This window comes from Cavia porcellus, unplaced genomic scaffold, assembly GCF_034190915.1.
Source record: "Cavia porcellus strain 051 isolate PalLab524CR breed Dunkin Hartley unplaced genomic scaffold, mCavPor4.1 scaffold_15, whole genome shotgun sequence".
NCBI classification, from domain to species: domain Eukaryota; kingdom Metazoa; phylum Chordata; class Mammalia; order Rodentia; family Caviidae; genus Cavia; species Cavia porcellus.
The window spans coordinates 53,721,081-53,745,113 of record NW_026947498.1 but is presented as its reverse complement, the minus strand read 5'-3'; the positions used below and the strand labels follow the sequence as shown (position 1 = coordinate 53,745,113).

At 35.0% G+C, this 24,033-nt stretch overlaps 2 protein-coding genes across 3 annotated transcripts in view; both read right to left on the bottom strand.

The window, feature by feature from the left end:
* The window catches only part of LOC134470481 (class E basic helix-loop-helix protein 22-like), a 118,975-nt gene that overhangs the window by 12,713 nt on the left and 82,229 nt on the right, over window positions 1-24,033 (bottom strand). The window contains exon 5 of the mRNA XM_063224903.1: window positions 2,040-2,112. Within this exon, the coding sequence (XP_063080973.1) occupies window positions 2,048-2,112 (65 nt within the window). The 3' untranslated portion in view covers window positions 2,040-2,047. The remainder of the gene's footprint in view (window positions 1-2,039; window positions 2,113-24,033) is intronic.
* Bbx (BBX high mobility group box domain containing) overlaps window positions 1-24,033 on the bottom strand; it is a 220,786-nt gene that overhangs the window by 158,024 nt on the left and 38,729 nt on the right. Inside the window, exon 1 of one of the 2 annotated variants that reach the window (XM_063224902.1) lies at window positions 1,847-2,018. The exons of the other annotated variant lie outside the window; for it this stretch is intronic. The gene's annotated coding sequence lies outside the window, so the exon portion shown is untranslated. Of the gene's footprint in view, window positions 1-1,846; window positions 2,019-24,033 lie in introns of those variants that run through there. 2 annotated transcript variants of the gene reach the window in all.

The window sequence follows — 24,033 nt, the reverse complement described above, 5'->3', positions numbered from 1 at the left end:
AAACTTATAAAATATCCAGAAACTATCCACTCCTCCCTCCTTAAAACTTGTCGCAGATAAGTGTTCCATATAACAATATCGAAACAAGTCATGATCAAGTAATTTTACATGTTAAGCAGATTAATTTACTGCAAAACTTCTTGGAATCTTTATGCATTTTATGTGTACTCAGTGTCTCTAAGAACAGTAGATGGTATTCTGTGTATATTAGAGTTAAAATACACATTGTCCCTTCCTACCAGCCTTTCTCTATCCCACCCCACTTCAAGGCCCCTTCCATCCTAAAGCACAAGGGACTCTCTTTGGACAGTGAAATACGAGAAGCAGCCACATGTGTCACTTCTAAGCAGCCATTTTAAGATCTATGGTTCCACTACTGCTTTTTTTTCTCCTTTAAAACTTTAGCATTCCAAAAATGTTAAATTAAGAGGACACGAGCCCAGACACAGCTGACTCATCAGAAACAGGAACAAAAATGAGAAACTTCTTCTGACCTATACTGTATAATTAAGATTTGGGGACTTGCATGATAATAAAGTGTAACTTTGCCTAAGCTAACTGATATAACACGTTTCCTAGATTTAATAGACCCTGGTACCTTTTCATCAAGTAATGTCTTCCAGGAATTAGTTCCTAAATTGCAGTTGGTATTTTAGAGCATCTTTTCCATTTCTGAATACAGCAGTACCTCAGTTCAGGAATGCTTTTGTTTGCAAACAATGTGATTCACAAACAGAAGTTTCACAATTTTTTGTTTGCAAATCATGCATCAGGCAACAAACACATTCACAGTCATCTTTCCCCCACAAACATACATGTGTTCATCTTTTCCAAAATCTGAGAACAAATTAAGTTGATGAGTTTAACAGCCACTATATAGTAGAAGCACATAATCTTAACCATCTTCAACTAAGCTTTCACTTTAAAATTTTTCAACAATTTGAATTTATCTCAATTTCTGTTTATAAGCAATAAAATGAATTTTATTACAATAATCAGATTAACATTCAGAAATCACAGATCAAATGACTACTTAGTTGAGATACATTTCAGATTAATTTACATTTAATTGGAAAGTTAAACTAAGGAACAAGTTGCTTTCCCAAAAACTGCAATAAATATTATATAAATTTGCTCACTTTAATTCACACCACGTCTTTAGTCTTATAAATCACCAGTTCACCATGAAAGCATTTATATATCAGTATACCAATCATACATTTTATTCCAACACTGGGAAAAGTATGCATTTAAGCAACTAGTACTAAAACTAATTTTAAATGTTATAGTTATACTTTAACACAGATAAAAAGAGTTTTTTCCTAGAGCAACAATTTTAAAAACAACAGACATAAAAGGACAGAGTGAATTCTAGTTTGTTTTTTGTTTTTTGTTTTTTTTGCCCTTTTCCTTTTTATCAGTACCAGGGATCGAACTCACGACTGCCTGCTTGCAAGGCAGGTGCTTATGCCGCTGAGCTAAATCCCCAGCCCCAATTCTAGAGTTTTTAATAATTTTTCACTTGTATATGTTTTAAAACCTCAACTTTTTCTTCATTTTAACGTTTTCATATTATAAGTGGTTTATATAGTTAAAAACACTTTCATTATTTTTAGTAGGTTAGAAAAACTCCCTAATACATTGATATCAATTGATTTTTTCAATTAAAGCTAATCATTGTACAAAATTTGCTTCTGAGAAAATTAACCAGCTAAATATTTTTATGTAACCTTTACCCAAGACTAATAAATTTACTTTCACTAATATATACTTCTATGAAAAACCAAATCCGACATTTTGGAAAGTTAATTTTTAAAATGTCATGGTTTTAGAAGATTTAACTTACTTGAAGATGAAGATTAAAATTTCACTTAAAACTGCTGAGAAAAAAATATACAAATTTCACACTTCCTTGACCAGTGTGGAAGATGAATCCATCACATGGGAAAATGCTGAGATCAGCTCGGACAGCACATAGTTCCTGCCTGCCTCACTTCTTCTAGGTAAGTAAGGAAGATGCACCTCAGCGCAGTTCTTACCAGTCAAGTCAAGACTTTCCATTGTGTTTCAATGGAATATCAGAACCTCCAGCCTCTGTGATGCAGCAGGATTCTGTGAAAGACCCATAGCAAAGCAGTTATTATGGGGAGACACGAGGCCTTTCAAACAAAATTACAAAGACAAATACAATTTGAAGAGCCAAAATTAGAAGAGAAGAGTTGACCATTAATTTTGACAGCATGAGTTTAATTCTTTTGGTTTAAAGATCTGTTGACCCTTTAGTACAAGAAGTGAGCAAATGACATTCAAGAAATAAAAAATATTTTTCCTATATATAAAGATCTACAAGGAGCTCAGATAATTCTTATTGATCTTCAGATAACCTCATACATTTATTTCTATAATGGAAAAACATATCAAAAAAGACCATAATAATACTTCATTTTGATACTGTTCAGTGATCTATAATCTATGATACAGCTATGTGTGCATTAAAATGGGAAAGGAGGAAACAGACCAGCTCTGCTGTGGCTAATGTGGTTTTTTAAATTCTCTTAAGAAAACAAAGAAATCATGGGAGATTTAAGAAAGTGAGATCAGCCACAAAGCAGAAGTCACTACCCATGCTGAAGATGCTGCCTGAGACAGACTCCCTTTTGAGTTAACTGACAGCCAAATCTAGAGACTTGAAGTTTTATCAGTCTATTCTAAATGCCTATGAGCCGCTTCAGAAAAGCAATTTCAACGTTATTCTGATTTAAATTACTAGCATTTCACAAAATTTCTGCTTTGATTGAACTGTGTTGTTACCAGAGATGTAACAAGGTCAGCTGGACAAACCCACCCCGTCACCACTTGTTGCCTGCCTGTGTTCTCAGAGTACTTCCCTGCACACTGGTTTCTTCTCAATCCTTATCCCAACAGCCCCAGAATCGAACTCTTCGTGATTATCTTACTCTATTCGCATTAAAAACTTCCCTTTCCCTTTTCAAGGTCCCTGCTTCCCACTTGTAACACTGTTTTCCGTAGTCCCGGCCAGCCTGGACACTTGGTACAGCTCAGTATTCCTTCTGAAAACTTTCATAATGGGAAGTGTGACAGCCATCCATTAAAACCCACGACTTGCCTGTTGTCACAAGTAGGGCATCTGATTCAGCACCTGAAAAATCAATCTTAAAGATGTGCCCTAAGCAACCTCTAAAATATTTTGAAACAAACGGCTATCTGGCACAGCTCACAAAGCCTCTTTGGGGTGCAATATTTTGAAATGCTCATTATAGTAAAAAATAAAATAAAATGTAGGTGTTATTCCTTACAGTGAAGCAGACTCCTAACCCATGTTACTATCCCTTGTATCAAAGGCACACCTTGGTAAAATCCCCTTCTATGCCAAAACTATGTCTTATACTCTTATCACTACCACCTGATCAGTGCAGAAGGGATTCCAAGGTAACCATATCTTATTTACATGGAAGCGTATTTAATCTTCCCAAAAGACTGCTTTTCTGATGTTTTTATCAGTTCTCTAGGTAATACATTAAGCTTTAACTCATTTTCATACATACTCCTAATTTAATAAAGCTCACTAAAAAGTCATTCTGGCCTACAATTATTTGACAAGGAACAATTACATTCAAATGAAAAAAACTGATGAGCATAATATAATACATATAATATAGACATTTCTTTGTTTAAAGTACAAGAACAATAACAAAATAACCATATTGCTAGTAAATAAATTTTCTTCCTTTTTCTCCTGAAAATAGAATACTGACACTTTCACATCTCAAAAAAGGAGTGACCTGAGAAAGTGAATTTTTATATTTTTACTCCCAATGATGTGTATTCTTTGAACGGAGCTGAATTTCTAACCTAAGAGTCAGTATTACCTTTGTGAGCCATAGCAAGCCCAGATTACACTCTGGAGGTGCTAGTGTCTACAGTTCCGTTCACTTTTCCTCTAGCCTCTTCCATCTTTCCAATAATGTGTGTGCCCATTTGTACTTTACAATGCCTGTTTCCTTACAAAAATACTTGCTTTAAAACTTCTTTATATGAACATAATTCTTATGTTTTCCCTTAACTCATTCTTTTATATGTATATATACTACATATTTATACTACAAATGAACTTAAATGCAAAAGTTTTCTTACAAAAATATTTCCTATTTTAAAACTTCATATGAATCCAATACTTACATTTCCCTTTAATTCACTCTTCTATATAAACATGTTTATAAATGAGAAACAAACTCCAAGCTCTCTTATGTAATGTAATCACATTAAAAATACTGTCATGTTTACAGTCACTCCTCAACAGTCCCTTCAGATACACTGTACAATTTACAATATTGTAAATGATGCTGTTATACAAGCTGTTTTGCAATTTTAGCCAATGAATGACATGCCTCAGGTCATTGTGGCCCACCACAGGCCAGGTCCAAAAATGACAATCTGATTTCTAACCAAATTATTTACTGAACTAAAATACCTTCATAGAGATAAAGATCATTCCTTGAGAATACATCTGTGTGAGCATGCCTGTGCATAATGTGTGTGAAAATGACAACTTAAAGCATGAACAAAAACAGTATTATTTGTTAAAATCACTCACTTGTCTTCTATAGTTGAAGCTTAAATTAAAACAATTTCTTAAGCATTTCTGCCCAGGCACCAATATTTTAACTGAAATTACAAATATCAGCTATACTGATGATGCAAATCTTCAAAGTAAAATGTAAGTCTGAATTACCACTTTGTCACCTTCCCATTCTCACCTTTCTGCACTTCCTCAGGGCCCACAGCTTTTCAGTTAAGAATCATTAAGTGTAATAAAGGAAACACTGTCTTAGGAGTTCCTTTGATATCTAGCAGTAAGCCAAAGTAAATACTAAATAATTATATAATTATACAAATAAATAATAAATAATTATAGATTTGTTCATTTCTTTGGACCCTCCAATAAGGTGTCTGAAAACACCAGATAGCAAAGATAGAAAATTCTAGTATTTATTTTCTCATATTAGTCTCATAAAATAGGAAGACAGGGGCTGGGGATTTAGCTCAGCGGCATAAGCACCTGCCTTGCAAGCAGGCAGTCATGAGTTCGATCCCCGGTACCAATAAAAATAAAAAAGACAAAAAAATATATAAAAAAACAGGAAGACAAAAGAATTGAAAGTCCCCTCCCTTTTAATACTCAATACTGTAAAACATGAAATTATATTTTAAAAACTTATCTAACATCTAATATATACAAATAGAACAGCAGTGCAAATGATTTAACTTTTAATTAGTTAAGAAATTAATGTGTTGATATACAACCATGAAAGTATCATAATAGTAGTGCTACTTTTTGATGCTAATGATCTAGTTGAATAATCATATATAAGAAAAAATTATATCGCAACAAAGTAATACATAGTCATGTTAAAATTATAAGTAAAGGATTTTTAAGTTAGAATGCATAAAGCAAACATTTTGCAGGAAATGCATTAGAGCTGAAATTTAAAGTATGGATGATTTGAGGACACACAGGATGGAAAATGGTGTGAGAGGCACAGACACAGTAGGAACAAAGGTCCAAATGGGAACAAGTATTGCTTACCACAAGTATGCAGAGGCAGAGGAGGAACAGAAGATTGATCTGGCTGAAGCACAAACGTCACACGGAAAAGGAACACAAAATACAGGCAAATGAAAAAATGTCGTTTGCTCTTTTTTGTGTCCACACTCTCACAAAGTGCAGAATAAGGTTAGCAGCATACTAGTCCAAGCCTATTTCCCTTAGCAGGTACTATCCTGGAAATTGTGGGTGAATTCCTAAGCCTCTCGGAGCCTCTACTTACAAAATTGAGTTAATAATCCATACATTAGAAAGGGTTGCCCTAACAGTTACTAGAAGACAATATAAATGCTAAGTGCTTTGCATATAACAGGTGCTCAATGTTATTAATTTTATTAGAATTAAAACTAAGTGAATAAAATTATGCTGTGAACACACAGAAGTTTGCCTTGAATATTCTCAAAATTTGGATGCAGAATGAATTGCTAATCTCTCAAATAGTGTTTCACTGTAGATTTTATTTAAATTTAGGCAGCCATAATATATGTTTAATTCTGGCAGTCTGAGAAACCACTTTTTACTCAATGCACATTAGCTGATTTGATAATATGGGTATTTTATTATAATGACCATTTGCTGTAAGATCGGTGCTTCAAGGAGCATAGAAGAACCATGAATTTCTGCCATTTTCGTAAGTAGAGGTGGAAAATGAGTAGGCATTAGTCCAGTCAGATGGCTTGGCAGAGAGGCACTGAATGCCTCTTTTATGCTCCCATGAACTATGTAAATGTGCCTTTGACCTCTCAGGCAGAGAAAATTGCACATTTAAAGCAGAAGGAGTTTCACTCTGAAAAAGAGAATAAAAATATGCTTGTCAGCAGCTATGTGAGGAACAATGATGGAACCTCAGGTACTCTGTGAAGATTCATTAGCTGCATCAAGCCACTGAGCACTAAGCTGGAAAGCAAACAGGACTGCCTCAGCCTCAGGGGAACTCCTCTGAAACTACACATTTTTGGAGCTGGCCTGTACTCTCGGGAAGGGGTTATGCAAATGCACCAGAGAAACCTGAAGACCACCTTGTCCTCTGAAGAAAGCTCTGGCTTCATCCACATTATCAATAATTTACAAGATGTAAAAAAAAAAAAAAAAAATCCAGAGTTTCCTGATAAAGACGTAAGCAATCAGTAATTTACATCATCTTCCATGGGAAATATTCAGTTCCACAAAGTAAAAGACGTTGTTCTTTGCTCTTGTTTCCTTAATTACTATTTTAAGTTATACAAACAGTTTTTAAAAATATAAACTTATAATTCTAGAGCCGGAGATTCAGCTCAATGGCACAAGAGGCTGCCTGGTAAGCACAAGGTCGTGAGTTCGATCCCTAGTACATAAATAAATAAACAACATTCTGAAGTGTATGTTGTTTAATAAAAGTATATTTCTATTAAAAATTATATATATATATATGCATATATACATATTTTGGGGGCATGATGCTGGGCATGTAACCAAAGGTCTACACAAATGCTAGGCAAACACTTTATCACTGAGCTGCATCTACCCTCTTATGTTATTTTTAAAATAACAAAAAATTCTACTATCCGGAAAGAATTGCTGTCTTTTTTAGGTATACCTCAGGTAGTTCAAACAGCTTACTGGTAAAAAGACACTTATTTGAGATAAACTAACTGCAAATGAACTTCTGACATAGAGACACATGGATTCTGTTCAAAAAGGACCTATGATGTGCCAATATACTCCCTTCTGAAGTTACTTACAAATAAGTGATTTCTAGGAAATGTAATACCACATATTCTGATTAGTTTCTTTAAATTAGAAAACTCCAAGAAACTTTCTTCAGGGGGCATCAGGAAAATCCAAGCACAACATTTTCATGGCTGAAACCAAGCAAGAACCATGAAGCTTGTGGACTGGTTGAAAGATCCTCAGCTGGTCTGTGAGCACGCTGAGACTACATCCCAGTTCTTCACAGTGCTGTGCTCATTATTCCACACTGCTGCCCGGGCAGGGACAATGTTCCTCACTGTCAGAGTTACTGTGAAACTGGAATGACAGACTGCTGGAGGTACCCAAGAGTTAAAAGTCGCTCACTTCAGCTCCTCTAATCACTCAGCAAAGGAGAGCCAAGAGCACACCAGAACACAGGTCTCCTGCCACATCCACAACCTTTGTCCTCCCCATGCCGCAGCGCTCTTCTGGAGTACCATCAATCAGTCTGATCTGCAGTTTGCCACCCACAGACCACGCTGCATCACATCTCCATTCTTCCTGTGGTCCTTGGGAGTAGCAATGTTCAAATGAGAAAGTACTACTAACCAGGCCTTAGCTTTACTCTCGGGAATTGGAGAATGCTCTCAGGTCTGGAGCACATTTCCCTTTGTACATGAAGGCAGGGAAAGACATATTTTAGTGCAGAAGTGAACATGCAAAATGTTTATTTTTCTTTCTAAATATTCTTATAAATACCTTTAATAAAACGTCAATTATCAGTCATGCATGTGTTTGGACAGAGGGTATACACATTTTCACTCAACTGTACTATGAATCTAAAACTGCTGTTTAAAAAATTCTATTAAAGAAAAGTTAATGTCAATTTACTTCATTCTAAGATTAAAACTATGTACTGACTAGAGAATAACAAGCTAATGTCAATTGAGAATGTGATCAGTATTTCTCCCTTAAATGCTCACCCCACAAGAAACACCTATTACTAATTAGGTCTACATTAAAACTAAGTACATTTCATACAACAGCCTCTCTACAATGCAAACGCTCCATCAGAAATTAATATTCAAAACATGCCTTCCGTGTTAGTTACTGGTACTCAATAGCAGTCAATATTTAAGGAAAAATATAACATTTATCTCGAATTAAGCTGATTTAAAATATCTAAGAAAACATTTTCTAATTATTCCCATACACAGATAAAGATTTATCCTTTATCACTAATTCCAGCATAGTAACCCATAGAAATCATGGCTATACAACCCCAGGGGTCAGCAATTACAAGGAAAAGACAAAGGAAAAAGGCTCACCTGAAGCAGCCTAATAACCTTAACAGTACTGGCTCTTAATACTGCTAATATACATACTAAAAATTTCATTATTATCATTAACAAAGTCAGGTTTTACATTTTTCAAGTTAAAAAGACAGCTTAAAATAGAAGTCTGGTTTAAACAGGAGAATAACTGGCTACAAAAGTATGTTTTTTACACTGGCTTTTCTCAAGCAGAAAATAATAGACATACACGTTTTTGCCTGCTAGCCTACCCTGCCCTGTTTTTTGGTAGAAGCACTTTGATTTTTGAGAAAACATTTCACATGCTTTAAATGTACACGTCTTTTCTAAGGGAAAAAAATTCATGTACCTTGAGTGGGACTGACCTACCTCTATGCAAGCTTCTGGGATAGAGTTATCACCCAGTCTCAGCCAATCAGCTTATTCTATCTCTTGGACATTACAACTGGGTGAAAAATCATGGTACACGTTGCAAAATTAATAACAGATATGTTATACTGTATTATTTCCAATGCCTAAGGAAAGGGGAGAAAAGAAAACAAGAATGGCTTGTAGTTTTGTTGAAACAAAAGAACAAAAAGTACTAAACCAGGTATCTCCCTGCTGGGAAAAAAATAAATGGGAGAAAATAATGAAAGGGAAACTAATTTATTTTACTCAATTTCAAATTCTAATTTCAACATATGTATTCAAAGTTTCTGGCACATTATGATATGCAATAATTCAAGATGTTTAAATTTTATATCTCTATTCCTGGTACAGTTAACTTATCTTTCAATTTATATTTCCTCTAAGGAGAAGTTTCAACAAAAACATTGAAAATCCTGCAAATATTAATTTGACTTTGAAGGCAATTCCAAGGGCATTTCTAATGTACTGAAGTTTGCTATGTTTGGTGGTACACTTAAGTACACAATGACATACAATTCATTCTCCATGCACAGTTATAGCCTGAAATTATTTTTCCTTATACTGGGGAGAAACAAAACATAACAAAAACATGAAATAGCTGGGAATATAGTGTTTTGCTTTGATAAGAAATATCATACATTAACTCTAGAAAATAGCCAATTTCTTAGGGGTTAAAATAAAACAAAGTATATCAATATTAGAACTATTCTTGAATGAATTTTTAAAGTAAAACAAAGCTTGAAAAAAGCACTTATAATATTTGAGTTACTCTTATACATGTTAATAGTCATAAAGAGACAGTTGATGGGAGCTGGAGATTTAGCTCAGTGGCACAAGTGCCGGCCTGACAAGTGCTAGGTCGTGAGTTCAATCCCCGGTATCAAAACAAAACAAAAAAAGTAAACAATTGTTATGATAAAACATATATGAGAACAATTTTCTTCAATAGATCCTTTGCATCAGATTTCTTGATCTAGGTCTTTTTCATAAAAATGCAATATACATAATGCAGTTGCAAATGAACATCCAAACACAACCAAAAACCAAACTTCAAACCACTGAGCTCTATGATAACTCAGATTCCAGAGGCAGTGCTTGCTCTTACATAAAAGCAATACTATAATTACTTTTCTATTATTTTTGGAGATAGTATCATTAAATATAATTCGGGCTTAGGATTTATTTCCAAATATTAGCTACCTCAATAAGGATTTCATGGTGTTCTGAAAAATGCCAAACTCTGCTTTGACAACACACTTATAACTAAACTTTAATTATTGTACTCTGGAAGTGAACAGTAACAGCATCAACAGCAGCAACAGTTATGTGCCCTGCATCCCATCTGGCATGTAGTCCACAGCCTTCAGTGAATCTGGTCTGCACCAATGTCATGTATTTAACTCCTGTATCACTTTCACTGTTTTGTTTTGATTGGTTTTGTTCTGTTCTGCTTTGTTTGATTTTATCACATCTCATGGTATGGGTAGCTATTTTGAAGGTAATGAGGCATTACAGTAGCCATTGTTGAATTTCCTATTATCTTGCTTTGAAGTCTTATATCACTTTCATTGTTTGGTTTGATTGGTTTCATTCTGTTTTATTTTGTTTGGTTTTATTCTCTTAAAAATAAAAAATAAGTAAATAAATAAAAGAGTTTCATATAATGACCTGGGTGTGGAGGCTGGGTCAAGAGGATTGTAAGTTCAAGTCCAGCCTGGGCAACTTAGCAACTTGCCAAGATCTTGTCTCAAAATGAAAAATAAAGAAGATCTGAGGATGTAGTAAGTGTGAGGGCCCTAGGTTTAATCCCCAGTACTAAAAAAGAAAAACAAATCATATAACAAATTTGGAATTTACACAACACAGCCTGAGATAGACCTAAGCTTGAAATTTAAGTTTAATTGCTAATCAAAAATAGGCAACTGAAATAAACACACTTCCCAGAAATACAAATGGCAAATAAATATATGAAAAAAGTTTGACATCACTACCACCAGAGAAACACCAATTAAAAGTACACTGAGATTCCCTCCTACTCCATAAAAGAATGTCTATCACCAGGAAATCAAGTAATAAATTCTAGCAATAAGGCAGGAAAAAAGAACCCTTCTACACTGCTGGTGGAATGTAAGCTGGTACAACCACTGTAAACAATCAGTAGGCAATTTTTTTAAAAAAAGTAGAAATTCTATTTGACTCTGCAATTTCTCTTCTATATATCTCCTTCAAAGAGTTAAAGATATTACATTACAGTGATCATACACACTCATGTTTACAACAGCACAATTCATAACAGCTAAATCCTGGAAACAGCTTAAGTCTAGTAGATGAATGAATAAAGAAGGATAAATTTGAACCATGTGTAGAAACATGGATCCACTTTGAGATAATGTTAAGAGAAATCAATAGAGAACACATGAGCTGAAATATTGCATGTTTTCCCTTATATAAGAAAGTCAAAGTCAAGGAAATCGAAGAGCAGGATAAATGATAGATAATACTAGAAACAGGGAGATAGATCTTTTGGAAATAAGAACGGGATCAAGAGATGAAGAGAGAGGTAAAACAGAGAGGGTAGGAGACATAAAAAAGAATGAAGATGTGTTATGTTCATGTATAAACTCCCCACAATGAATGTAATCACTATGTACCACAAACGTGCACTAATAAAAATTAAAAATAATGTTATGACTTGTATGTAGTTGCTCCCCCCTCCGAAGCCTCAGGCATCCATAGGTGGGGCTTTTTGTAGCTAGTTTGATCTAGAGTGTGTGATATTAAGATTGAGTGTGAGGTACTAAATTAGTCCACTGAATGGTTTAGCGTAGTTCTAGGTGTGGATAATGGGAAAGTCCTCCCTGGATGCGGGTGGCCTCAATCAATAGGTTTACAGCCTGGATGGGACACAAAGGGAGAGAGGGAAGGCGGGCTTGCTGCTGCTTCTGCTGCTCACGGCCTCTCACCTGCTCTACCATGAATGCTGCCCTGCGTTGGAGCCAGCTGACTATGGATGGAAACCTCTATAAACTGTGAGATGAAATATATCTTTTCCCTTTCAACTTGTGGGTATCAGGTATTCCATGCCAGAAATGAAAAAATAAAGCAGTAAGTATAATAATACTTAATACTTTTATATAAGTATAAAAGAGTAGTTACCATAGGCACAGAAAGAGAAAGGAAATGGAGAAACATTTGTCAGAAAATACAAATTAGCAGGTAGGTGGGACGAACAAGCATAGAGAGCTAATAATGTATGACATAAACAGTTAATCAAATTGTAGTGCATTCAGAAAGAAGTCTAACAGTTTAACATAAAGCCTTCAACAATGCTGTTAAAAAAAGTTAATTGCAATTAACTCCTTAATTCTCTTTATCCCATAACCCACTCCCATTACCCTTTCTCTCTCTGAAGCAACTCTTTTAATAAGCTTACTCATTATTTTACATGTGGGCTAATTTTATACAAAACTGAGAATGATACATCGGAAAACAAAAGTGGAGGGCAGGACAGATGCTATTAACACTGAGTACAAGGTTTCACTTTTGAAGTTTCAGCATAAGAACTCAAGGCATGCTACAGACACTATATCCGAGTTAAAAATCTTCAACTGTGTAATAACAAGAGCAGGTAGCATGTAAGCACACTCGGAGTTACAAGCACACCCACAGATTAATCTTTTATCTGTTAACATCCCTGAAAGCTACCATATATAATCTACACTTAGCACCAAAAGGAATGAATAAAAGTCCAAAAATAGAAGACAGGGAGGCCTACCTTAACTAAAATGCATGTAAGATGATATAATAAAATGAGTGATCACTGTGTGGCATCCAAAACTGTATTACAGGTAACAGAAATATCCTGTACAGCAGAAATAGACAAAAGACCACTCAATATCTGTCTGAAAGAACCTGAAGATACTCTTCAGACCAAATCATTGAGAGGTTGTAGACAGATGCTAAGCAATATTGCTAGGAGAGGAATGGTTGGAGAGCACGAAAATATTCTTCTGCAAAAGAACTTTTCATACACATTTATGGTCTCAGAATAAAGAGGCATCAGACATTAAAATGGTTACTTCATTTTTAAGAATAATTTCAGAGTTTAAACAAATCCACTAGCAGATGTTTATGAAAGGCAGTTTGTCGGTTTTACTAGAAGGAAATATATTTTAACAACTGTGTCTGTCCAAAAAAGAAATGTGTTCCTCTAAAGTACTTCCTTTCTAAATGGGGATGTTCAGGAAAAGGGTGAGAATTTATCATATGGGAATATACAAAGGGCACTGAGGCCTTCAGGTTTTTCTTCAGCACACAAAACAGCATTCAAACCAGGAGTCCGAAAACCTACTGTGTCTGGCAGTCACGATGCCCGAGACCACAGCACCATTCCTTTGCTCTGTACCAAAGACGTTCCTGCACTAATCATCAAAGGATGGCTCAGATTATTTGCATTTTAAATCATAACTAATATTAGTGTTAGTCAAATTATTTAAGAAATTGGAAGCTGACCATATGCTAGTTTCCAATTAAAAGATAGTACTGAACTTCTCATATAATCAAAATATTTAACATAATATCATTAAGCTTATGCTCACACTGTTACACTGAACTAAAACTGGATTAATGGAAGAAACTGAAAGTCAATGGAATTATTACCTATTTTCACAAAACTGCTCTTTGGAATTCAAAGAAGTCTATCAAAAATTATTGTAACATAGAAGGTTTTTTTTTTCTATTTTATATATTAAGAAGATTCACCGGTAGCTACAGCTATACTCACCAAACATACACACAAAAAAATGTCTATTGTAAAAATTATTAGATGCATAAATCCTTCAACCACAAGGTTCTTCTATATTCTTGAGAAGTTTTTTTTTTTAAATCAATGTTTCATTAACATCCTCAAAGTATATAGGCTACTAATTACCAAAGAACATCAAATACACGTGACAAAGCATTTTATTTTCTAATTTATAGCTTTCATATCTAGGCGCACATCTTTATTTCACTACCTTTTGAATTTTTCCTTTCAGGATATTCTTAGCTGAACTTTCAAGGTACAGAATACACCCCAGAATAGAAGAGGTTAACACCTTGGGAGGATTAGCACTCCTAATAAAAGACTTCCTCAGGGATACTGTCATGTTTTCTGCTGCCAAAGGAAATTCCCTTTCAGTTAAAATTTCACTATAGAGATAACCATAGTGACACACAATGGGTTCAGCTACGCATACCAACCACACATTTTTATGTAAGCCTTTCTCTGAAAACCACACCAATATCTGGCAGAAATGCAAAAAAAGTTCAGCCACAATTCTAATTTTAAAAATCCCATTTTCTCTACAAGAATTAACTTTAAAAAATTATGAGTAGACACACCTAGACACTTTCAAAAGCTGAAAGGCACTAGTAAACAAGTACAAACATGCATTTTTATGATTCCACTAATGATTGCCATCAGGATCTGAAATTGGAACCTAATAGCCAGCTACTGATTGCCACTACTAATGGACAGGATCTTGATAAAAGTATTCTTAAGACTATTTTTAATTCACTTTGGAATATCCTTTCCTTCCCAAAATGAATTTTATTAAAATGATCTAATATACACCAAAATAACTTGCTAAATTTTTAAATATATCAAATTTTAAGGAACTACATATTTTTTATGTTATATATTTCTGATACACAACAAAAAAAGTAGCAACTGGAAAAAAGGTAAGTCTCTAGTAACTAAAAAACAAAAACAAACAAACAAAAAAAAAACCTGGTGTGGGATTGAAGCGTAACCAGTTTATTCTGGAAAATCCACAGATACTAAAAAAAAAAAAAAAAAAAAAATGTATATACTAAACTTATATGTAAGATACCCCCATAAATTTGTTAGAAGTTATTAGTTCTTCTTTTCAGCATTTTCTTAAAGAAAGAAAATGATTTTAACCTAAATACACAAAATAAAATTATACTATGACCTTATCAAACACAAATATACTGTTAAAATCTTCTAGATGTCCAAACTAGGACATTTATTTGGAATTTGGGTTTTCTTCTCCTCTAACATTATAAGTTCTCCCACCACAGAGATCGATAGTAAATTTCTCCTTTTAATATAAAATTTTAGTGTCTTCATCCAAGTGCCTGTGTGGGGCACTTGGTGAACAGTATTTGATTAGGCAATAATCTAATGTGCTGCAATCAGGGCCATGCCCAGAGTAAGCCCAAGCGCTCAGAGACTTGGGCAGATGACACTAAGGTGGTGTTACCTTCCTGTGATGAGAAACTCACTGCACTGCTGGCGAGGAGTGAGGAGGCCATTTTTCTCGTCAGCAGGGATGCAGTTTGAGATCTCTTTTACATGGTATGCACTACATGGGATGAACAACAAAGAGCTGAGCCAAGAGCAGGATTTTTAAGTCATTCAAGCACACACAGGTCAAATCGACAAGGGCGAGATGTTCTCCAGTGTCTTCCTCTAACAAGAAAGGGGAAAGCAGGAGTCCAAGGACCGAAATCTCAGGGAACTTCCATAGCCTTGCCTATGTCAGACTTTTTTTTTTTTTTTAATCATTGTGATAAAAGCAGAAAAACATGAAAAAGCATCATCCTGGCCCACAACTCTCACTGTGGAGTATTTCTAGAAACTGGTATGATCTGTTGTCAGGGCACGCTTATCCTAAAGTTCTCTCTCCCTTCTATACATACAACTTTTCCTTCCATTTACTTTCCCATGTTTCAAAAGACCTTTACACTTGGCAGCATACTTCACATGCTGAATTATGTTCCCTTGAACATCTCATATCCTATTTTCTCTTACAATTGGATTTAAAAATAAAAGATTAGCTGATTGCGTTGATGGGCAACAGAGATGGCTAGCTAGTCGGGTTAGTGCAAGCCCTATCTGAAAACCTAACATCAGCTGCTCTACTGCTCATCCTAGACATATAAGTAGTTAAGCTAAGATTATTTAGACAACATTGGCAACCAGAGTAATACCAGACTGTCCTACTCCCAATGCCACCTCCACCCCAGGAATATAACAACTAGGGAAAGAAAATATTGAGTAACTGTACTTACTCTGAAACATTTAATGAGAATTTATAGGGGCATCAAAAATTTGTCACAAAACCATTTTCTTCTCAGTTAACCACGTTCCACTTATACTACAAAATACAAGCACAGAGGCCACATTAAAATGCAGATGTCCATGTCCTTCCTACCCTAAGCCAATTAAATTAGAATAATTTCTAAAGTTGGTCTCATATATTCATAAAATGAAAGTAAGGTACAACACCAAGCTTCAGAAGCACTACAGATTCAAGGTACAGAAAGGATTTAAGTGTTAAAAATATTAAGTGCTAAAAATCAACAGTGATTGTGGCTGATGAGCTCAGATTAAAACACAGGGTTAAAATGGTCACAGGTAAGACTGAGTGACACCAGCTGGAATTAATTCTTTTTCATGACAAGACACTCTACCATGACAGGCACCTCACCAATGTACGGTCTACATATGAATAGATCTATGTAGAGAAAATGTTGAAATAAAGTCTCTTAATACAAGCAATGTAGAGTCATTTTCACATCTACAAAATCACATGGAGAGATGCTATTGAGTGTCTCAGCAATGCTCTACCTATGTCTGCTACCATATTTTATAGCTAAATACAATTTTGCAACATGGCTAAACAATAAGGAAGCATTCTGTTTCTGCAAGAGAAAGGCAAAATATGCCATGATCATTATTAAATAAGCAGAACACATTAGACACTAAACAGTGTTTCCAGAAAGATAAATGCACTCTGTGCACAAAATGACATTATTATTTCTAACATAGTATGAAACAGTATGTGTGACAGGTAAAAGAAGGTTATAAATTGGCTAACCAATTTATTTAATAGTTTAAAAAGAAAATTCATTCCACTTTGCTGTCCAAATATGCGTGATTAGTACTAACTTAGGAATTGCTCTCTCTCATGATCCTTCGGTATTTTTGTCCGTATTTTAGTTGTTAGCCCTGATATGCAGAAATAAGAAGGCATTCATATAATCATAAACCCTAGGAATTTTCAAATGATCAGTATTATTTTTTGTTGGTTGGTTTACACCTCAATCACAATTAATTGTCATTTCAACTTCCTTTTGTGAAGAGCTGTTAAAAGGACAAAGCTACTGAACAACAGGGAACTTTACTCACATAACCAAACCATACACCTTCAGCTCTTCAAGCTTAGTACAAAGAGACAAAAATCTTACCAGGGAAAAGAAAAAAAAAAATGATTACCTACCCTAGCAATTGCAGGCTTCCTGGAGCTCAGATCAAACATTTAAAAAGTAAACACTTCACAATTAAAAAGAAATCAAAACACTTCTTACAAGTAGGAAAGATCAAGGAAATAAAAATGCTGTTTTTGAGGTACAAGATAGTTCCCTACTTATAATTCTTCTAGACAAAAAGCCACCTTCTTCAGGTATTAATATATGTTAAGTTTCTAAATCCTTCATCCTTATGTTATTTTACTTTGATAAAGAAAAGCTCAGGAGGCTAGTGTTTAGAGAAAAACAGCATCAACTACAGAGAAATGCTAACATTAAGAATTTAAAAACCCTAAAATTCAGAAGCTTCCACATCTTATTTTTGGTTCTGCATCAATTTAAAACACACGTCCTAATGTTCTGTGAAACTTATAGTACTACCATGTCACTGAGATAACTGGCGAGCTTGTTAAATTAGATGGAAATAATAACCTCAATGAACCCTTCTGTTAAAAAAAGAAGTTCCCTTTTCCAAAAATTGTACATGTAAGAAAGATAGGAAGAAAAATATACTCATTTACTGTCTCAACTTCTTTCAATACTAAGAAATTTTAAGACATTGGTTTCATATTTTGATATCTAGTTGGATATTTTATAAAGACATTAGGTAATAAATTTTATTTTCATTCCAATAAAAGCAGATGAAGCAAACATTTAAATACTTTATTTGCACATGCATATATTTTTCATTTATAATCAGCCAGTATTTAATTCAGTTTCTTTACTTATTAGCATTTTTATTCAATAATATGGGATCTTTTATATCTTTAAACATTGTTTAAAATTAGTACAGTGAGCATTTATATGTTTGATATAATTTCTTAAAATATGGAGCCCTCCAGTGGTCAATACTTACCAATTTCTATAAGTCATGGTTAAGTCTACTGACAGTACTATATATTATTTCCTTATGGACTACTTTTTATTCTATATTTAGAGAAAAATGCTTTAATTAATTTTGTTCATGTTAGCCGGATATAATCAGATTCCAGGTGTTATAAAATAATAGGCACTTTCCAATGCATCAGTACCTTTATTATTTAAATCCTTACAATTGAAGTTCTACAGAAAAAGAATACTTTTTCAGATATTATAGAACAAAGATATCAAAACAAAAACTTACATTAAGAAAACTTACAACAACTAAACTGTTGTATACGCCTAAGTATTATTTAAATAATTTAATAACTATCCTCTTCAAAAGGTATCAACTTACACCACTATGAGTAGTAAGATCCTGTGATTATTTTGGAACTGGACCGTACTCCAAAGGCACATTAAAGATGGTCCCCTCGGCCCTACTGAGAGCTGATGGACACTTTACGAGGTAGGGCCCAGAGAGAGGACTTCAGGGTCACTGCAGATGTATGCTCAAACGGGACTGCAGAATTTGGTCTCTTTCTCTGTCTCTTTTTCTTCCCTTCCAGGCAGGAGGTTAGCAGTTTTGCTGTCCCACAAAGAGATGGCATCATGGCCCCCGAAAGAGGGCAAACTAATCACAAACCAGAACCTCTAAAATCAAACCATGAGACAAATAAAACATTCTCTAAGTTACTAGCTCAGTTACTTCTAGCTAACACTGGTACTCTATTTACAAAAAGAAAAACATTTTGAATATTTAATCTCAGAGAAAGTAGAAAAGGCTAAGACTTATTTAACCACAAAATTTTTAAAAATCCATGTACCAGACTAGAAATATATCATTCTTCCTCAATTATGATATATTAAGTAGTAAATCAAATGAGCTCAGAATGGGTAAAAATTGTGGCTCATAGCATTTATCAATATTATTGCCTCCAATTCTAATTCTACAGTTAAATAGTAACCAACCATGCCTCTGAACAAACCAACATTTATAAGAACAATCTCAAGGCTCTGAAAACCTCTTCAGTGATTAGTGTCACTTCTTCCTCATGCACTCACATAAACATCCTTTGCATTTGGGCAGGCAACCAGAAACTGATTTTTACTGTACAGTAGGGTAAATAAAAAACTAAACAGATATTGCCTTGGGAGTCTTCTAGGTCACAGAAGCCTTTACTGGACAAATTGCATTTAATTGTTAACACAATCACATAAGATGGTAACCAGTCTCCAGATGGTTATCACTGATTTCTACCTCCCACACTAAGTAAAGGTGACCCAATAGCCAACAGGATATTGCAGAAAAGACCATGAGAAGTTTTGAGGCTAGATGATAAAAAACAGTGAGCTGGCATGGTCCCACACACCTGTAAGTAATCCTACCACTCTGGGAGGCTGAGGCAGAACTATCACAATTTTCAATCTAACCTGGGCAATTTAGAGTTTGTGAGTTCCTATAGTAAAATTTTTTAAAATGAGCTAGTAACGTAGTTCAGTGATAGGGCCCTCGTTTCAACCCCTACTGCAGCAAAAGGAAAAAAAAAACAAAAAAAGACTTCCTCCTTGATCCCTGTTGGACTGCTTCCTTTGGGGGATGCCTATCAGCACACCTAACAAGTTCTGTGGAAAGGTAAGTGGATGAGGCCCTCAGGAGCCTTTCACCAAGACAAGGCACAATTTCTGTAAGCCAGACACAACCACCTCAGTGTGTTCCCCTTCAGCCCCAGGCAAGGATTCATAAGAATGCAACTGAGGCAGACACCTTGACCCTAACCCCAGGAGACAAACCAGGTCAGAATCACTGGGCTAAGCGACTCCCAATTCTTGACCCACAGAGACTATGGAGACGGTAAATGTTCATTATTTTAGTTTCCTGGCAACCAGTTATACTTCAAGAGGTAATTACAGCAGTAGTCACTCCCTATTCAAAGGGGAGTATGTCCAAGACCCTCAAGTGGATATTTGAAACCATGGATAGTACTGATCCCTATACATACATTTAACATGAATGTAATATTTAATTCACAAGAATTAAATGGCAACATTTAATTCATAAGAAATTAACAATGACATAGTACAGTAGTAAAATTATAATAATGTACTATAATAAATGTTTTATGGAAGTTTCCATCTCCCTCAAAATATCTTATTACACTTTTACTTTTTCACTTTAAAAAAACATTTTATAACCTCTTGTTGACATATCCAAATTGCCAGTAGCACTACTCTTAAACACTGGAGACATTATTAAGTAAAATAGGGGTTATTTGAACTTAAGTGCCACAATGCCATCACAGCCAATCTGCTAATCGAGATGGCTACCAGATCACAGTGGACAGGCAGTACCTACATTGTGAACACACTGGACAAAGGAAATGTTTACATGCTCGGCCGGACAAAGTAGGACAGCATGAGATTTCATTATTCCTCAGTGCATATAGTTTATGATACATTTACTCTTAAAATTTTCCAATTAGTATTTTCAGATTGCAGGTGACAGTGAATAACCAAAACCATGGAAAATGAAATTGTGAAGGAGAAAACTTGACTTTACAGAACAGCCTGGGACTTTTTTAAGACTATTTACAACAAGAATATTTTTGTCTGTTTAATTTTTCTGGCTTTCTCTGTTCTTTGGCCATTTCACCAAAACACTTAACCTTTACCAGTGCAGATTTTCAGAACCCATATAAAATGTTTCGTCTAGCTTTGCTTGTTAAAACATACTGGTGTTCCAAAACTTCATTTTTAAAAAATTCTTGGCAAAAAACAAACACGCTACTGACTGTATCACATGTAGCCTATGTAAGCAATAATCAGATCTCAAGTTCCAAGTCTGTAATACAATAAAAATCTTTTGCGAGTAAATGAAAAATCCTCTCTTCTTATAATGTTTTAGGAGCTAAAGAAGCGCCAAAAACACAGCATGTAAAGTCTGCATTAATTTACCTAAGATTATTATTGTTCATGATGGATAAAAAGGATTTACTATATGCCAAAATTAATTCTAAATTCTTTATATTGACCACAATAATGTCATGAGATGGGTCCTGTCATCTTCATTTTACAGATATATAGAGATAAGGAAAAAGTTAATCAGCTTTTTAAAACTTATTTTTTAAAATTTTACTTTAAAAAATTTCAAAACAATAAGAGTAACAATGGTTAATACATTGTGTATTGTCTTTAAATTAGTTACAGTACAAGATATCGACATTTAATTGTCCAAACAGTATTTTTACAAATCATTCTTTTCAATGGATTAAGAGAAATTAATAGTATCTTTTATATAGATATATTTTTTATTTTTTGCCTTTTCTTTCCTTTTCTCCCTTTCCCCCATCCAAATTCCTCTTTCCTTTTGAAGTTTCTTCCTATTTTAACTGTATCTATTGCACATGATGGATCTTATTTACTCTTTCAGCTTCTCCCACTAGGGAGACAACACAGTGTTGACCTGTGTGTCTGGCCTATTTCACCCTCTGCCTATAAACTGCACCCATTTACCTACAAAAGGCTCAAATTTATCTCACCCCTGCCTATAAATTGTATCCATATACCTATAAAAGCCTCAAATTTATCTTTCTTTATGCCTGATTAGTACTCCATTGTATAAAAGATCACAGCGTTTTAATCCATTCCTCAATTGATTGGCATTTGGAGTGTTTCTAAGATCCAATTACTACAAATTCTATAGCTGTAACATGAGAACACATGTATCACTGGGATATGATGTTTACCATTCTTCTACAAAGATACTCAGCAGGGGAATGGCTGTGTCAAATAGGACCTCCAATCCTAGTTTTTTTGAGGTATCTCCACACTGATTTCCACTGTGGCTGTACCCACCAGCAACACTCTCACCAACAGTGGAGACGACTTCCTACTTCCCGTAGCCCTGCCAGTATTTGTTATTGGTAGATTTCTTGATAACAGCCATTCTTTCTGGGGTGACATGAAATCTCAGTGTTGTCTGCATTTCCATCACTCAAACGACCAGCGATGTTGAACCCTTTTTCATATATTCATTTGCTGTTTGCATTTCTTCATCTGAGAAGTGTGTATTGATCTCAGATGCCCATTTTCGGACTTGGTCTTTAAATTTTGGAGGACTGATTTATTTGAGTTCTTTATATGTTCTCATTGATAGAATCCTTTGTCTGAAGAACGCCTAGCAAACATTTTTTCCCATATTGTGGATTGTCTCTTCACTGTATTGGTGGTTTCTCTTAATAACATGAGATCCCAATTGTTGATTCTTTGTGATAGCTCCTGTGTGATCAGGATTTGATTCATAGTCTCTGCCTATACCAATATCTTCGAGAGTTCTACCTATTCTATACTGTAGCAGATTATATATTTGTTTTAATATGTATATCTTTGAGCCGTTTCAAATTTAGGTTAGTGCATAGTGAAAAATATGGATCCAATTTTAATCTTCAGCATGTAAAAGCCAGTTTTTTTCCAGGACCATTTACTAAAGGGGCTATCTTTCTTCCAGAGAATGTGCTGAGCATCTTTATCAAAGGTAAGGTGGCCTAGTATGCCTGGAGTTATTTTTGCATCTTCTAACCTGTTTCATTAATCTTCAGGTCTGATTTTTGCCAATGTCATGCTGTTTTTATCACAGTAGCTTTATAGTATAATTTCAAATCAGGGATGGTGATGCCCCTTCCCAACCTTGTCTTTGCTGCCCATAATCGCCTTTGCTAGTTTACGTGTCTCCTGGTTCCAGATGAGTTTTAGGATTGTTTTCTCCCATTCCATGGGATATATACTGTTGGGATTTTGATTGAAATTGCATTAAATCTGTATAACACTTTTGGTAGTATGGTCATTTTCACTGTACTGGTTCTTCCAACCCAAGAGCAAGGGATATCTTTCCACTTTCTGATACCCTCTTCAATCTCCTTTTTCAGAATACTGTAGTTTTCAAAGTAGAGGTCTTTTACATCCGTTATTAGATTGATTCCTAGGTATTTCATTTTGTTGGATGCTATTGTGAAAGGCGTTTCGCGTTTCTTTGATTTTTCTCTTTGGGAGTTTGTCATTCACGTATAGCATTTGAGTGTTGACTTTTCATCCAGCTATGCTACTGATTTTGCTTATTAAACCGAGCAGTTTTTTAGTGGAGTTTTTGGAGTTTTCTATGTAGAGTATCATGTCATTTGCAAATAATAATATAATATCCAGCTGAACTGAATCAGTGTGGTTCTGGAGGGTACAAGGCACCCTGAGGACCACCTGGATGTATGCCAACAGCATAAAAAGAGAATTGAAGGGGAAGACGGTGTGCTGTTGATTCTCCTGGAGAATCTTGTCACACTGGTTTTCCTGATAAGAACTCTCCTGTTGTCACTGTTGGGTCCTGTCACTGAGAATGACTGCAGTTTTCTGTGAGGAGAGCTCTGGTCCTTACCTTGAGCAACGTTTTCTTGCTCCAATGTAGATCCCTCAGCCTGATGGCACAGATCCTTCAGCTACTGGCATAGGCTTTATAGCTTCCATCACTGATCTCTGGGCCTTCACAGTACAGATTCTTGACACTGACTTGCATTAGATATTGTGGTGGGCTCTAGGTCTTCAGCTGGACTTTTGCAGGACGCTACCATATTTGAAATCCAGATCCTCGGCTAGACTCTTTGCATCTCTGTTGTTTGGAAAGATCTCCCACACTTTTTGCATTTGACTCTTCTGGTGAATACTACAAAATAATTCTATAAATTATGTGTCCTGTATTAAATCTCCTCCCTGGGGGCTGGGGGTTTAGCTCAGCGGCATAAGCGCCTGCCTTGAAAGCAGGCAGTCATGAGTTCAATCCCCGGTACCAAT